Here is a 16,878-nt window from a genome sequence, read left to right as displayed (position 1 = left end):
CCTCACAGGGTCATGAGTCCTGCCAGCAAACCTGCTCCAGTGTGGGCTCCTCTTCATAGGGCTGCAGGTCCTGCCCAGAGCCTACTCCAGCACAGGCTCTCCGCAGGGTCGCAGCTTTCTTCAAGGTACATCCACCTACCCTGGCATAGGGTCCTCCATGGGCTGCAGGTGGGTATCTGCTCCACCATGGACCTCCATGGGCTCCAGAGGAGAGCCAGCCTAGCCATGCTCTTCATCATGGGTTGTTCTAGTGTCTGGAGCACCTCCTCCCCCTCCTTCGTTACTGTCATGGGTATCTGCAGAGCGGTTTCGCTCATGTCCACTCTCTCAGATGTTGTACAACAGTTTTCTTGCACCTTCTGAAATATGTTATCCCAAAGGTGCTACCACTGTTGCTGGTGGGCTCAGCCTTGGCCAATGGTGGGCCTGTCTTGGAGCTGGCTGGCATTGGCTCTGTTGGATACAGGGGTAGATTCTGGCATCTTCTCACAGAATCCACCTCTGTAGACCTCTGCTACAGAAACTTTGCCACCTGCTCCCAATACATCTCTATGCACATATACTGAGGTACACAGGCTGTTTGCATGCAGGTAGAAGACTGTTTTAAACAGGGTTTAAAGAAGAATAATGTGGCTAACTTGATATGAGCAGCTCTTCGGAGACCTAGAAGACACATCTTATGGAATTGTTCCTTTTTATTTCTTGTGTTTTAAACACCCTGTGTTTTACTTTCTGATATATTTTTGGGGTTTTGTTTTGTGTATATATGTGTTTGCTGTTTGTTTCTTAGATTAACTGCAAACTTTGAACTTTTTTGTTAGGTGTTTTATGTATGCATTTGGTTTGGTTATTTTAATTAGCCCAGTCCTTCTCTAAATAGCCCCTCAGAAAATTCCCCCATAATCCAGACAATAACTTTTGCAGTGTGTCATCATACACTTCCAATTCCCTGTCTTCAGCTGAATTTCCTGTCTTTCAGTTGAAAAAATTGGACTTTTTTGTCCACTCAGTAGGTGGATGATTGTTTTATGTACCAATTATAAACAGTGTTGTTTCTATATAAGTTTAATATGGAACTCACTTCTTTGTATCTTCCTTTAATCTTAAGAGTGCAGACAGATGTAGTGCTGGTTCCAGCACTGGTCATGCTGGGCAGTATTAACTTATTTGTTTATGCTGTCCCAACTCCATGTCCATCCTTTGTAGTCTCTTAGATATCTGATTTCTGCCCCAACTGTAAAATATATTTTAGATATATATTGGAGTATCAGTCTTTGGTCCATTTTGGGGGCATTCACCTGCTGCAATAATGCAAATAGTCTTTTTATATTACAAAAGTAAGATTGTTGATGACAATGCAACCATGCAAACAGAAAGCTAAATGTCCTGGCAAATCTTGATCTTTTAGCCACAACAGGTGACATCTAAATACAGGACTATGCGTGTAAGAGAGAGAAAAGTAGTTAGCGTGTAGTACAGATTTTATGTAACTTGGATTTTGCTTATTAGCAGGACATGTGGGAGTGCGTTGGCTTTGAACAATAATGTGTTTGTTTCTTTAAAGATAGCTTAAAAAGATAATAGAAACAATTTATAGCACGTTCTGATATAAGAAATTGAAGCCTAAGTTTAGTTGCTAAAAATCTCACATCCAAATTTTATGTACTCTGGAACTTCACTTTTTTGGAACTTGTCTGAAGCTTGTTGCAGGCTAATGCAAGTGTAGCAGCAGAAGGATCTGGTGTTTCACTCTTAGAACTGCTGTTCAGTGGAAAGGATGGAGTATGTAAAACCTACTCTATCTACACTACTGTGCTCCTCTGAAAACAGCTATCCTTAGTTTTACCTCTGCTCTTAAGCATGTTGCTTCAATTAAAAATCTTCAGAATTTGTCCTGGAAATGGCAACTAATACTGTCAGGCTTTCAAGAATCCAAATTAATAGGAAAATAGGGTATTGTGTGATGACTATTTTGAAAAATGTGAAGAAGCTTAGGAAGGGACTGAAAAATAGGGTCTGTTTTAGCTAAAAATGGATATCTATCACATCTGTCATGCAATACTTTTATAAAATACACAAAATAAAATATGAATAACAGGGGAAGCTTTAGGAATAATAACAAAGGAAATGTAAGACTTGACTCTTCACTGATTAAATCAAGCTTTGGATTACACTCCAAACCGAGGTCAACGCGCACATAATTGCACTGTCTGCTGCAATGCTTTTAAAGCTTTATGGACAAAATATTTTTTAAAAAATACAGAAAACATAAATAATGCTTGTTATATACTTCAAATATATGTGCTGTTAAATTGAAAATAATGTTTCCTGCTGGTTAGAGTCTATCTGCATAATAGTTGCCTAAAATATATGGATTCATTTAGTTGTGAACAATGTAACATCTGTGAAACATGATTCTTAAAATAAATGCAGCATTCAATGGGTATAGCACTAGTCAGGCCTGTACAGGATATTACTCTGCCCTCCTCCACCCACTTCTTTAAATAACATAATTAAAAAATTGTGAAAGTCAGAAATTCATACTGAGGCTGTTGAAGTAAGTGAACAGTAACACTGAATGTCTATGCTGAGAATTAATCATGAGTGGGCCACAAAACAGACTACAAACTTTGTTCATATATTTTATGCTAACACCTTGAAAACTGCATGGTTTTAAGACACCAGGTTGGTTTAGGCATCCAGACAGCTTAACCAGTGTCTCCATAGTAAATAAGATATTAGGTGAATTTTCATGTTTCTAATATAGTGTATTGTCTAGGTACCTCTTGTGCAAAAATTGGAACATACACAGTTGAACTACCTGTGAGTCTGTGGAGGGCCTGGTTTGCCTTATGACATTATTAATTCAGTGGATTCTGTGCTAGACCCAGCATTATTGTTATCTGATAGTCTGAATACTGCCTGGATGGCAGCCAGCTAAAAAAATGCTTCAGCTGACTTTGATCCAAAACGGGAAGCTTCCATCAGACTGCTTACAGAGCAAAGTGGGAGACGCCCTCTACACAGCCAACTTAGCACGGTCTGTCTCCTGTGTCAGTGCCCCTCAGGACAGGTGCTCCAGACCCCTCACCAGCTTCGTTGCCCTTCTCTGAACTCTTTCAAGCACCTCAATGTCTTTCTTGTAGTGAGGGGCCCAAAACCAAACACAGGATTCAAGGTGTGGCCTCACCAGTGCTGAGTAAAGCGAGACGATCACTCCCTTAGTTCTGCTGGCCACACTACTCACAGAGTCACAGAGAATCAGAGAATGTTAGGGATTGCAAGGGAGCTTGAAAGATCATCCAGTCCAGTCCCCCTGCCAGAGCAGGAACGCCCAGATGAGGCTACACAGGAATGTGTCCAGGCACGTTTTGGAGAGGGAGACTCCACAACCTCCCTGGGCAGCCCGTTCCGGTGTCTGTCACCCTCACTGAGAAGAAGTTTCTTATCGAATTTAAGTGGATCCTCCTATGTTCTAGTTTGCACCCATTGCCATTTGTCCTATCATTGGTTGTCACCAAGAAGAGCCTGGCTTCATCCTCGTGACACTCAGCCTTTACATATATAAAAACATTAATGAGGTCACCCCTCAGTCTCCTCTTCTCCAAGCTAAAGAGTCCCAGCTCCCTCAGCCTTTCCTCATAAGGGAGATGCTCCACTCCCTTAATCATCTTCGTGGCCCTGCACTGGGCTCTCTCCAGCAGTTCCCTGTCCTTCTGGAACTGAGGGGCCCAGAACTGGACACTATTCCAGATGTGGTCTCACCAGGGCAGAGTAGAGGGGAAGGAGAACCTCTCTTGACCTACTAACCACCCCCTTTCTAATACAGCCCAGGATGCTATTGGCCTTCCTGGCCACAAGGTCACAGTGCTGGCTCATGGTCCTCCTGCTGTCCGCCAGGACCCCCAGGTCCTTTCCCCTATACTGCTCTCCATATCTCTATTCAACATCTCTTTGGTCTTGGCTACAAACTGAATAAGGTGATACTCTTCAATTTCTAAATCAGTTTTCATATTTTGTTTTGTCTTTTCTGGCAACTACAGTTTAAACGAAATTTCATCACCATTTTCTTTCAGGAAGGTCTTCATTAGGCACAGGGAATAGACTCCGTGTACGTCATTGCCTTAGGAAGGAAGAATGGTTGCTAACCTTGTGCCCATTTATTTTTCTTCTGTATGGAAGGAATGTGATAAAAATTCATTACTTTATCCCTACCATTTCCAGTGATGAACATGATTTTCGCTGAACAACCAACTAATTATAAGTAGATTCTTGCTTTTCTTGTCCTTAAGATGTCTGTGTGCTATACTGGTGGTTATAAAATGGCAATGGTCCTTCATTTCATGGTGCTTTCACTCCAGCTTCTGTAAAGTTGTGACTGTCTTCCAGAATATCAGAACTACTAAATAGGCCTTAGGAGTGATCTGTAAAGGAAAAAAATGCCCCTGCATTATATTGTTCTGTTCCTGAAATGAGATTACTTAAGATTCTCCTTTAAATGGTGATAAGTTTTCTCTAATTTTTGTAGTTTTTTGTTGCCCTCAAGGATTTGTATCTTAGTAGAATAGTAGGGTGTCACAATGAAACAAATATATGAATTTATTTGATAAGAAGATACTAATAGTCTAAGGAACTAAAAGGAAATTAACATTACAGTGTGCTGTAGAGCTGCTGCTAATAATAGAGACCCTTCTTACGTTGAGTGGCTTGAGAAGAAAGGTTTGGTTTTTCAGTACCTTGACAGAGGGGTAATTACAGCTTTGGAACTGCCAGAGGGTTTTCTGATAATGCCCAGGGGAAGTAGGAGAAGGCTTGAAGATGGCAACTATTTTTAGGCACTAGCAACACCCAAGAGTTGCTGAGGAAGAAGGTGGATTTATAGAGTAGATGGTTAAAACAGCTAGTGGGCTGGAATAATGCATGAAATCCATAGGGAATTAGGACTCAAACGCAAGAGCATCTGAGATGACTTCTTAATTGCAGGTTAGGTTATGTGTGTTTAACCTTGAAAGTTCATAAAATGTCAGTTTTACAGGCTGAAGCCAGAAACGACTACCTGGTACTCTCAGTGAGAGCTCAAATAGCACAAAACACTGCACGCTGCTGGAAGACAGCAGAAGGGCATAGCAAATGACCTTGCAATAGGAACAATTGCCTAGGTGAAATTGTTAATGTAATGCAACAAGTTGCCTTATGCTTCTGAGGAATGTCACATCAGTTCTGCACCATCTCTCCGAGATCTTTCGTCTCTGCTAAGCCTTGTTGAGGGAAAGCTCTTCCTGGCTTCTCATCTGACCATCATTTTAATGCTGAACATATAAATAAAGCTACTACAAGCCGTTCTGCATTCTGCTCTGCATCCTCTCTCTAATCTTGCCAGATCTTCAGTGCTTCAAAGGAAGCCTAGGTGGAGTTAGGGGGATCTTCAGAAACAAAATTTACATTATGAAGAGAAGATTTTTCTTATCTGGTCAGGTAACTGAAACACAGCATAGTAATATATATGTAATGGAGCAAACTGAGTAGACAGTATGGTAGTCGAGACTTTTTTCACTTGACTGTCCTGGGATATAAACGGACCAGACTCCCAAGGACTGTCGATCGAATCTTCAGTTTTAATCCACAGTTCCCTTTGTTTTGTCTTCTAGTTGTAACACTTCATGGAGTTCAGTATACTGAGAATATTTCATGTAGGCTTGGCATCCAATTTGAATGAACGGATAGATCATACGATATACTTACTCTGTGGTATTCCTAATCTGTGTTAAGTTTAAATAGACTTGGACTGTGAATATATCCTTTGGAGATGACCATATCAAGGACAAGAGACTTTGACTTTAAAAATTATATAAGAGGGGAATTAATTTCAGATAATCTTGTCTTTTCAAATGCATCAAGTACTCCGCATGTCTGTATGAGATTAGGCTTTTTTAAACAGATGAATATTTTTTTTAGAAACAGTAAAAGATTTTCAGCAGCATGTGAGGTCTGCCCAGGCAAATGCCCAAAATAGATGCGAAACAAGCATATAAATTAAAAACATACATTGTAGCAAATTTGTACAAACAGATGAATTTTTTGCTTTGTAAGACCTAAAGGAAGGAATGGACAGAATTTGTTGTGCTTTCTTATATGAATTAAAACCTCATTTTTTAAACTTACATTACTTAGATAATTTCCATTCTAAAGAAAAAAAGAATCTAAATTAATGGAAACTTAGTGCATTTGAAATTTCATGCATAAACTGTCTAGGCTAAAGTCGTTAACTAGAAGGCAAAGTTACCAGAAATGCAGATCACTGTTTTGTTTCGTGTAGATTTTTGTGTTTGTCTGAAGCTGCACTGATATAATGGGGCTGTGTGGGTTCAATGTACTGATAGAAGAGGAGAAAAAAAAAAGAGGACACCAAAAAACTTGGAAAGATCAGAATATGACTTCCCCTGTTTTGTCTCCTTTCCTATCACTCCTTCCCCTTCTCCATACCTGAAAGTGGTAAATTAGTGAAGTAGCATATGTGATTACTATGCTACAGATTCTTCTACTAAGTTGCTTTTTGTGCTTTGTGCTCACACCATTACCTTCCAGAGATTTTGGGAAGCCAAAAATCAGTAAGAGTGCTGCACATTTTGAGTTGAGGTTATCAAAGCTATGCTCATACTTAACTGGCTAAGTTCAAGGTGTGGGTGGGGATTATGTTTTGTTTGTTTTGGTTTTGTTTTTTTGTTGTTGGTTTTGTGTTGTGTTTGTGTTTTTTTTTTTTGTTTTCCCCCTGTCCTTTTTTTGGTTTTGTTTGTTTGATAGGGGTTTTTTTTGGTCTAAGAGATGATTTTATGGGAGAGGATGGGTTAAAAAACGTTTTTTAAATGACTGTCACTTTTAGCAGAAATGTTGGAACATGTTCACTGAAATTGGCACTTCTTCTACAGCTTCTGGAAAAACATAAGAACACAGAAAGCATGGTTGAGCTGCTTGAATTGTATCAAATGGAAGATGAAGCCTACAGTAGTCTTGCAGAAGCTACCACGGAGCTCTACCAATACTTACTGCAGCCATTCCGAGATATGAGGGAGCTAGCAATGCTTAGAAGACAGCAGATAAAGGTATGGTAAAGGTAACTGAACTTCTTATTAATGGGGAAATAGTGGTTTTTAGTTACTTTTTATTCTTTTTATTACACAGTATGTCTAGCAATGGTTTCTCCACTGGATGTTCACGATATTTTCCTAGTTCCTTCATTCAGACGAGTACTTTTGAAGAGTGAGAACATCTCTGATGTGTAGCTCACTATCCTGTTTAACTTACTGTGTTTGATTGTTCAAATTCATTGCTGAATTTAATAGGTGAAAATTACAATTTTGTGATTACTGGGTATACTGATCAATATGTAAAATTGAGACATATGTACAGTATCTGTGCTATTGTTAATTCTTTTGAAAGATTACACAGGAAGTTACTTTTCATTTTGGTTTTCTGAGATAATCTGGTAAACCATGAGAAGTCAGTAGCTTCCCATCTGATGTTGTGGAACACTTAGACATGGAAGCATATTTGTCACAATTTGTTGTGACACTTAACAATATATTTTTCTAAGAGCTACAAACGTATAGCCAGCTGAAGAGTGTTACATTTTGGTAAAACTGTTTTATAATGCATATGTTTTCTTTAAAAATAACTCTGATTTTAAATGGTTAAGCAAAAATACCAGATGTCATCTTTGTTGCATCTTAGAAGTACTTTTGGGAAAATCGTTAGTCCCTATGAAGATAATTAAGACTGTACCCTTCTTATTCTAATACGTGTGTTGTAACAGATAAATTGAAATGGGTTTGTTTCATTTAATTTGTATTGCAAATGTCAACTTGTCTTAGCTTGGCACCTTGTTTAATTAGCCAACATTACTGGTGACAATTTAAAAATACAGTGGTCTTGTCTGATTTTGAGTCTAGAATGAGGGAGGCAGGTAAGAGGATTTACAATGCCAAAACTACTTGTATTTTGAGCTCTTGCTGTATCCATAAAGTAATATTTCAGAATGTTCAGCAATCTGAAACTAACTCGGTGAGAAAATGTGATGATATTTGAAGTAGAAGTGCTTTTTTTCCCCTGAATGCTAACTGTTGCTGCATAGAGAATAGGATGAATTTTTTTCAGCTGTATCATATGGTTGAAGGTTATGAACAGTATATTTAATATAAAGCCTTCTTCCATGCATGATGAAATAGTTCCCATTTTATTTGAATCTGTAGCAGAGGAAAATGATTTATTTTCTGTTAGATAAGTATCATATTGAGTAGGGAGTAGGATTTATGATTTGTGGGTTTTTTTCTTGGTTGGTTGGCATGTTTGTGGTCGTGGTTTGTGTGGTGTGGGTGCCTGCCTGCCTGCCTTCTTCCCTCCCTCCCTCGCTCCCTCCCTCCTTCCTTCCTTCCCTTCTTCCCCAGCCTCGATGATCTCTTGAATTCCAGTTTTAAAGTACCAAATCTTCTATTTTTTCTGAACGAATGACCTTGGTGAAGTTCTGATGCTTGTTCTGTGTTTGATTATGTTAGTTGTACATATTATACTTACATCTAATGTACAGTAAGTTCTCTTCCTAACTTGGCCATTTTTGAGTTATAAAGCTTGGTCATTTGTATTATGTGGTAGAGAAAGATGCCATCTCTTGTTTTTCTTTTCATTGTTTGAGAGAAAGCAGTACTTGTATCTATGATGACAAAATATGTATTACACTGGGTAGCTAGGGTAGAAGAATTGTTTTATAAATAGATCTTGTGCATGAAATGGTTTGTGCTGACTTGCTGCATATGTTTTTCTGGCAGGCTTAATAATGGAACAAAGATCCTTAAGTTTCCATAAACCCTTATGGCTGGTGTTGGCTTCATTTTCATGCATAATGGAAGTATTTCTGATACTACCTTAGTGAAATGGGAGCTGTGAACATATACTGTGGGAGCTGTGAACATGTTTATATATAAAGAGTGTCAAGGAGAACGATAAAGTTTGGATGTAGAGCAGGGTAAGGCAGGAAGAATCTGCAGAATGTGTTACTAAAACGAAAAAAGAGATAACGAGGATAATTAAGCTTGAATACAAATATCAGTATTTGGTCAAGTTTGCATGTACCTTCTGTAATTACCTTATTTGTCAGTTTTAGACATTTTCTCTGTTAGGTATCTGGTTGTGGTTTGTGAGGAAGTTATTTTAGTTAGTTTTTTAAGAATTCTGGCATTTTAGCAAGTACTTTAGTCAGTTTCATTTTGTTAGTTTTCTGATTCAGTTTAGGAGGAAATCAATTGCTTTGCCTATAATCTTTGAGAAGAGTGTATAGTGGCTTATCCTTTTGGAGCAAGACAAAAACACTGGAAGATATATCATGTGTCTTATATTTCTGCTGTTGTTGTGAAACTTCTAGCAAGAGACAAGCCTGCGGGAGGGAAGGGAGAAACAAACACAAAATTCTGTCCACTCAGTGGAGGCTTATTAGAGTAAGGGAGATGTATTCTCTGCAGATTCCTTTTTTTGGAGAAAAACAAAACAAGCCATAACAGAAGTTCATAACAAAGTTAAAACATTCAGAATCTTGAAAATGGAGATTAGTCTTCTCCACAAGAGACGTGATAGAAGTCTTTGTTTGTTTGTTTTTATATTTTAACTTGATTGTAGGCTATATTTTCAAGTGTATATTGCCTCATTTATTGTGAAGGATGTATCATTTATTATGGGTGAGGAGTCAAAGCTGTATTGTGAAACACTTAAGTATTGCTGAATTTGGAAAACATACAAAGGCAGGAGATTATGGAGAGAGAAAAGGATGGATTATTATGAAATGAAATGTCGCTCTTGAAAACAGACTTCTGCCAAAATTTCTATTTAATCATGGACTAGTCATCTTACCCTAGAACAATGTATTCAGAAGTTATATGTTTCTCATTTGTTGGTATCCCAGCTTCAGAAACCTGGTTTTGTTTGTATAAATGCTTATTATTTTCAAGTGCTGCTTGAATCTATGGGGACTTCCCTCAAAGCATGGCAAAATGCTTACCAGGTACCATGCATTCTTGAAAAAAATTGGACACTGCAAGCACAGCAGTGTTTGGGACTTAGATTTTTGTATGTATGTGCTATGGGAATAATCCTGCTTGCTCCAGGGCCTTTATGTGGGGGACAGGAGTAAAAGCCAATTTGTAATGAATGGTATTATCAAACTGAGAAATGGCCTGTCAAACAAGCAAGTCTTAGCTCATGTCAATATTAAAACGTAAGATATGCTTACTAGAAATATTCTGTGTGACTAGTATGACCATGTTTTATAAGGTGTGAAAAGTTATATTGATAAGCCAACCAACCAGTCAGATCTATAAGTATGATTAATGAATGCTCCAGAAGGTATAATAAAGGAATTGAAGACAATATTACGATTTATGTACACATAAAAGTTGTGCTGAATTTGTATAGTTGTTTTTAAAATTCATTATTTCTGGGCAGTTGCTGGTTTAGTTCTCATAATATGTAAAGACATTAAACCAGTGTGTTTTAGCTCTCAGTTTCACTGTTTGGGTTATTGGTCCATTTCTCCATTTCAGACTCTCAGATATAACATAGGAATAAGGGCAAGTGAAGCTTGATATTCAAATGCTGTATTATATGTTTTGTGCTATCTGTATTTCAAAAAATGTTGAAGACAAGTATGAACTTAAAACCTCAGGGCAAACAATACTTACAGATGACTGTATCTGGCATTAATTTAGAATTCTATATAGATTTTAAGGTGCTCTTTTTTCTAGTAATCAGAGTTCTAATTAACTGAAAAAACACTAATATTTCTGATCCTAAAAGTGTTTCTCATTTATACCCACAATTTTATCAAAATAGATAATGTTCCTGTGGAAATTTTAACTTTTTTTTTTTTTAATACATTAAGAATACACGTTGCCATAGCAGAAAAGTGGGAAGAAGCAGGCATCAGTAGGTGGTAACATGGAGGTGGAGTACTCCTGAATTTTAGAAGAAACAGAGTAGATACATGTTCTCTGGTGCCTTTGATTTCAGATAGTTAAATCTTAATTTTGTCAGATCCTCCTTACGTAGTGCAGCCTTCTTGGCAAAGTCTGTAGGGAAGGGACCAATTAGTGGTTGATACTTGGCTATAGAACTTACTGACGGGTTAATATGATCAAGCTTTAAGACCTTTAAGGCTAAGATACCAAGGTTTCTTTGATACAGGATGCCAAATCTGGTTATTTAGAAAAAAAAAAATTCAAAATAATAACTTCACGGGCAAAAATCAAAAGCCTTTTATGTGTGTACAGTTGTGTTCACAGGCCTCCATAGAGAGGAACAAACTACCTTGCTACTTTGAATTTTTATGGTCTTAATATTGTGGACAGTACTTTAGTCATATTGAGTAGACTGTGTTTTATCAAACCCCTGGTGAAATCAATGAGAGGCTTTATTTTCTTCTTTTTTTTTTTTTTTTAATGTGCTTGCTATTGTTGACTAAAAATATAAGATAAATTGTTTCATTACCTACCTGTACATGCCAGCAAAACTTTTGACAGAAGCATTCTTGAAGGTCTGAGTTGGACTGGATTTGTTTAACTGAGGACTGAGAATATCTTGATACCAGTGAGAGACTGCAGCCATCATTACCTTTCAATTCATCTCCAGAAAATGTGAACATTAAAATGTTATTATGCGTATGTTTTAAAGCACTCTTAGCTTCATTGTGTGCATATTAATTATTCTCACTGACATGTTAATTCACTTGAATGTGAGGAATTTTTAAGGACTTTAAATTCACTCAGGTTGAGGTAAAGCACACGAAATAAAAGATTAGAGCAGCATATAGCTTGACAATTCATCAAATTCCATTTTTTTTTTAATTGTAGAATGCTTTATTAGTCTATGTTGTGCTTCCCCTTCAAGCTTGTTTAAGCAGATACTGGTATAGTTAAAAATATAACTCTGGCTCAACAGCATGCAGATTGATTTGTTCGTTTAATACTTGATGGTGAATTGCAGTTTGGTTAAAAAATATTTTCACCAAGTATGAAAACAGTTCAAAGGAGAAGATAAATTTAGTGATGAGGATAGCTAGTAATATAGAATACTTGAAAAAATATTCAGAGAATACATTTTTGAAAGTTTCAGAGTCACCTGAAGATGTTCTGAGGGCTGGAGTGGATGTCAATGCTTCATACACTTAATTTGTAGTGTTGCATCCATACATCAAGAATACATGTTTTTATCATTGACTCTTGAATAACTGGTATGTTAGTGAGCTGGGTTTTGAAGTGCAGATACATATGGTTTTTTAGCCTTATATAGTATTTTTGAGTGCATGATGGTCTTGCAGTGAAAAGCACGAAAACAAAGCGACACAACGCATATTGGAGAACACTAAAGCAGCACCAATTAAAACATAGATTACTTGCATGCAGTCAGCTCGGTGTCATTCCTGTCACTTTTGTGAACCACATCCTCCACTAGTTGTAGACTAGTGACTTGCTGACAAAAGCTGATGAAAAACATCTGGTAAGAAAACTTAAGGTAGTGCTCAGTGGGGAGACTGAAATACTACAGAGAATTCTTAAGTCGCTTTTAGTGTATCTGTCATTGAAGGCTTGTCTACACATCATCAGAAATCACAGTTAAATCAACTTGGCTTTGGAAAAACCTGTAGAGTAGGGAAGAAGGGGTTTTGTAAGTTTAAGCAAAATGGTTGCATTTGCAAATTAAGGTCATAAACTTTGTTGAAAGTATTGCTTTCTTGTTTCGGAAACCACTGTAATATGCTGAACTATGTTGTGATAGTCTTTGTAGTCTCAGTCTGTTTCAGAGGGGTTGTGTGCCAGTCTCTGTTTAGGTTCTGGGCAATAAATCATCTAGATTATTGTATGAACTCATAGGAGAACATTTTGCTGACATAATATCATGGTTTTATGGGCCTTCGGAAAAATAATGCTCCAAACAGGCAATCTGATGGAAGACAGGCTGGTAGTCTGATTAGTGAGGAAATGGAACTCTTGGTTGCTCACTACAAAAATGTGGCATGTATCTGATCACTTAAATCTGCCTGTCTTCATAGTGAATAGGGTACATAACTGCCCTGGATGTTGAACTGTAAAACTGATTATTAAGACCTGTAGAAAAGTCTGATTATGTTTTTGGGGGGTGGTTGTTTGATTGTTTGTTCTTGTGTGGTTGATTGGTTTGGTTTGTTTTTAAGATTGCTTACAAAAGGCTGTATTGGATAATAAAATGGTAGGTGAAATTGGTGAAATTGTCATTAAATAAGAAGTAATGCATGTGTGGGAGACTAATGGCAAACTCCAAAAGTATGCATGCACATTTTTATGCACTTAATTAACTAATACTCATGAGGAAAAAGGTATGAGAATTATCTTGAGGAGTTCTCTGAAAATAGTTTGGCATTCAGCATTTTGAAAGAGGAAAGAAGGGTTTTGAATTACTAGTGCAGTGGGGGAAGCACAAAAGCAAAACAGAAAACAGCATAACGCCTTAGTATATATCCATGGTATACTTGCACCTTGAATGCTGAAGGTTTACTCTCTCCCTCTCAAAAAATATTGTAGGATCAGAACAGTTACAACATGGCAGTGAGGGTGATAAGAGTATACCCCTTCAAGCAGCCTCAGTGCAAGGACAGAGTAAACGAATTGGATTACCTTAGTTTAGAAAGCCTGTGATTAATGTAAGATAAGAAAAAGATCTATAAATCATGAATGATAAGTAACAGAAGTTGGGAGTTATCAATGTATCCATACCTGTGTCTTAATTTCTTTTCTTTCTCCAAGTGCTAGTAATAATTATAGTTGGAAGGAAGGGCCAGGACAGCCTTGCATTTGACCTAAAATTGGGGGAAAATAGTGCAGGAAGGTGCAGAATCAGAGTGTCCATTCAAACAGGTGTCTTGATGAAACTCTGAAAGAATGTTAAAATGCAGACTATACTAATTGGGGTCTCCTGGCAAGCAATAAAGGAGGGTGGAAACTGGAGATTTCTTTTGCAGTGTTGGAGATAGGGATGGAGAAAGAAGGAAGAGACTTAGCTGTAATGTTTTACAGGCTGTAGAGGGCAAGGAAAGGGGCTTAGTGTCTTCAAAGATAGAAAAACTTGGTCATGAGAGTGTAAGCTTTGCAAGTCCATGTTTGCCTAGATCTGTAAATAGTTTGAAATCTAGTACTACTTTTTCAATACTGCTCAGGAAAAAAAATAATTTTTGTAAGCTTTCATGATATTTGCTGGCTTTATACTGGATCTTGTAGGCCTTTATTTGCAGTTGTTACAGTTGTTTTCAGTATCCCTGTCCATGGGTATTTATATGTGTTTAATCTGATTTCTTCTTGTCTAATAATTGTGTCCTTATTATTTTCTTATTTTCACTGCATTTGTATATAAAAATACTTTGATGAATTCTCAATGGATGTGCTTAAAATTTTGTCTATTTTATCTATTAAGGTTTTTTTAACTTAAAAACTTAAAAAAACTTTAAAAAAATCCATGTAGTCCTTTTTATCCACAGAAATCTAGGACTTTCCAGTAACACTCAAGCCCACTTGCTTTAGCACTCCAGCTCACTTGCTTAAAGTTTTCAAATAACTAGTAGAATATGTCTTATTAAACAAGATATTAAAAAAAAAAAAAAAAAAAAGAAAGAAAATAAAAGAGAGCGCTTTCTTTATGAAGGTGAACTTTTAGCCTGGAGATCAGGCAATAAACCTGAAATATAAATAAAGATTTTGTGATATACACATGGATAAATAAGTCAGGCATAACTCAGGCTGCACAATTTATCCTTAATTCTGTCAGTTGCCATTATAAAATACTTAGTGGTTTTAATGCTTTTTTTACATACTCTTATGTGTCTGGGGAAAAAAACACGTGAATAATCCCAGTTATTCCTTTTACTCTTGCCATAACCTTAATTTTCTATGATTTTTCTCTTCTGAATAGTTCTTAATTTTTCATAATTCTCTGTAGTTCTGGAGAAAACATTCACCACTGCACTTTGCAGTAAGATGACAATATTGTTTAGTCTTAGTTTTGTATGTCTTAAAATCTTGTTTGCTTTTTAGCTTGTTACTTCCTTTACAGTCTTTATTGAGTTGTATATATCATTCTCCTATGTCTTGATTAAGATAATAAAAACCCCAGTAGTTTTTACTGCTAGTCACATGCTCTGTATATTTTAAGGAATCTAGACCATCCAATCTAAGTTAGCTTGCATGTACTAACACGAAAGTCTATTACAGTATTTTTTAGGATAAAATCAGTAAAACTGTGAAGTGCTCTCACTTAATATATTTGAGGCTGTACATATTAAATTATAACATATTTTGGAAAATGGGTGTGTGGTGGGTGTGTGTTACCAGCTGGGAGCACAGTTAAATTGAAACGAGTAAGACTAACTTTGAGAAGTCCCTGAATGGACGATGAAGCTGAAATGCATGCATTATTGTTAATATATCCAGCAGGCTTTGGTTGCAGTTGATTGTTTGGCCTCCTGGAATGTGTCAAAAGAAGGGAGCTGAGCGTTTGAGCTGAAACACTCCTTTCTGTATGAAGCTGTTTCCTTTTGTATATTGCCTCTGCTGTCCATAGTGGTCCCTCAACTTGTTGTTGTTGTTCTTATAATTAACTGACCTGCTGTTGTTACGTTGCATGTTTTTCTGCTTTTCTGTCTACTATGAGTCTCTCTAGGAGAGGAGTAATGAAGGGAACTAGAGAGATGGGACAGACCCAGCCCAAATCTGTTTCTGTCAGTGTCATCCATTCTTTTCCCAGCTGTCTTCAGAAAGAACCTGGAAAGTATTAAAGACCCTTGAGGACCATTTATTTATTTAGGTGATGTATACTATATAAAACTTAACAAAATCCTGTAGCTGCAGGCCTGTTTCTTATATCTTCTCACAATAAACTTACTTTACTCTCTTCAAAGCTCAACAACAGTCTGAACTTTTCCAGCGAAAAAAGTTTCTAGTAGAAGAGTTTTGCCTCTGATTCATTCTCACTTGCTCACAGGCTGGATTAGGAACCTCCTTTCAGTTTGTTTCCTCTGAAGAACTCATTTGTTTTCCTTCAGAAAATATCTGTATGCTATAGAAATATGTTCTTTATGTTCTATAGCTCTTATGCAATAGCTGATGGTAATAGATGTTAGTGGCTTCTGCTATTTCTTCCTCCTCTTATGTGCTTTCCGACAACTACTTTTGTGAAAGCTGTCATGATTTTCTTGGTTTCAAAACATTATCTGAAGTAAAGCTTGCAAAACATGAAAGTCTTCAAAAGCTAGTTTCATCATCAGGGGGAAAAAAGGCCAACTTAGTTTTGCCATGAGACTTGCAGTCTTCTCAAAGAGAATACAGTTTTTTTCAGGAATAATACCTGGAATGGGTTTGGTTATTTGGTCAATTTTTTGGTGTGTGTTTGTAATTTTTTTTTTTTTTTTTTGAGAAAGTGATTACTAGAAGAGAAGCTGTAGATTTGGCTGTGTGATCTAGTTGTGAGATGAGAGGTTTTTTCTGTTAGACAACGCTTTCTCCAGAACTTTGAGTTCAGTTGAGCAACTTGCAGACCAAAAAGTGAGTTTGAGAAAATGTTAGGGAACTGAAAAGCTTTTTAGGTTAGAAAAAAACAATAACTATATCAGAGTTTCCTAATTCTTAACTGAAGTAAAATTTTACTGAATCAAAAATAGGTACATATGTTTAAAAGAAGTGTCAATTAGATGACAGCACTTAGTTTTTCTTTCGTAACTGTCCATTTCAGTTGTTTGGTGACTTCTCTTAGTCATATCTAGTCTGAACAATAGTAACTTAGAAAATATGCTTCTGCTTAGTCTATAAAATGAGCTAT

General features: G+C 36.9%; 1 protein-coding gene across 1 annotated transcript in view; it reads left to right on the top strand.

The window, feature by feature from the left end:
* JMY (junction mediating and regulatory protein, p53 cofactor) overlaps positions 1 to 16,878 on the top strand; it is a 70,117-nt gene that overhangs the window by 15,407 nt on the left and 37,832 nt on the right. The window contains exon 2 of the mRNA XM_080362739.1: positions 6,927 to 7,100. Within this exon, the coding sequence (XP_080218865.1) occupies positions 6,927 to 7,100 (174 nt within the window). The remainder of the gene's footprint in view (positions 1 to 6,926; positions 7,101 to 16,878) is intronic.

Source organism: Nesoenas mayeri, assembly GCF_963082525.1.
Source record: "Nesoenas mayeri genome assembly, chromosome: Z".
Classification (NCBI taxonomy): Eukaryota; Metazoa; Chordata; class Aves; order Columbiformes; family Columbidae; genus Nesoenas; species Nesoenas mayeri.
Note: the sequence above shows the minus strand (reverse complement) of the source record. Positions and strands in the feature narration are given on the sequence as shown.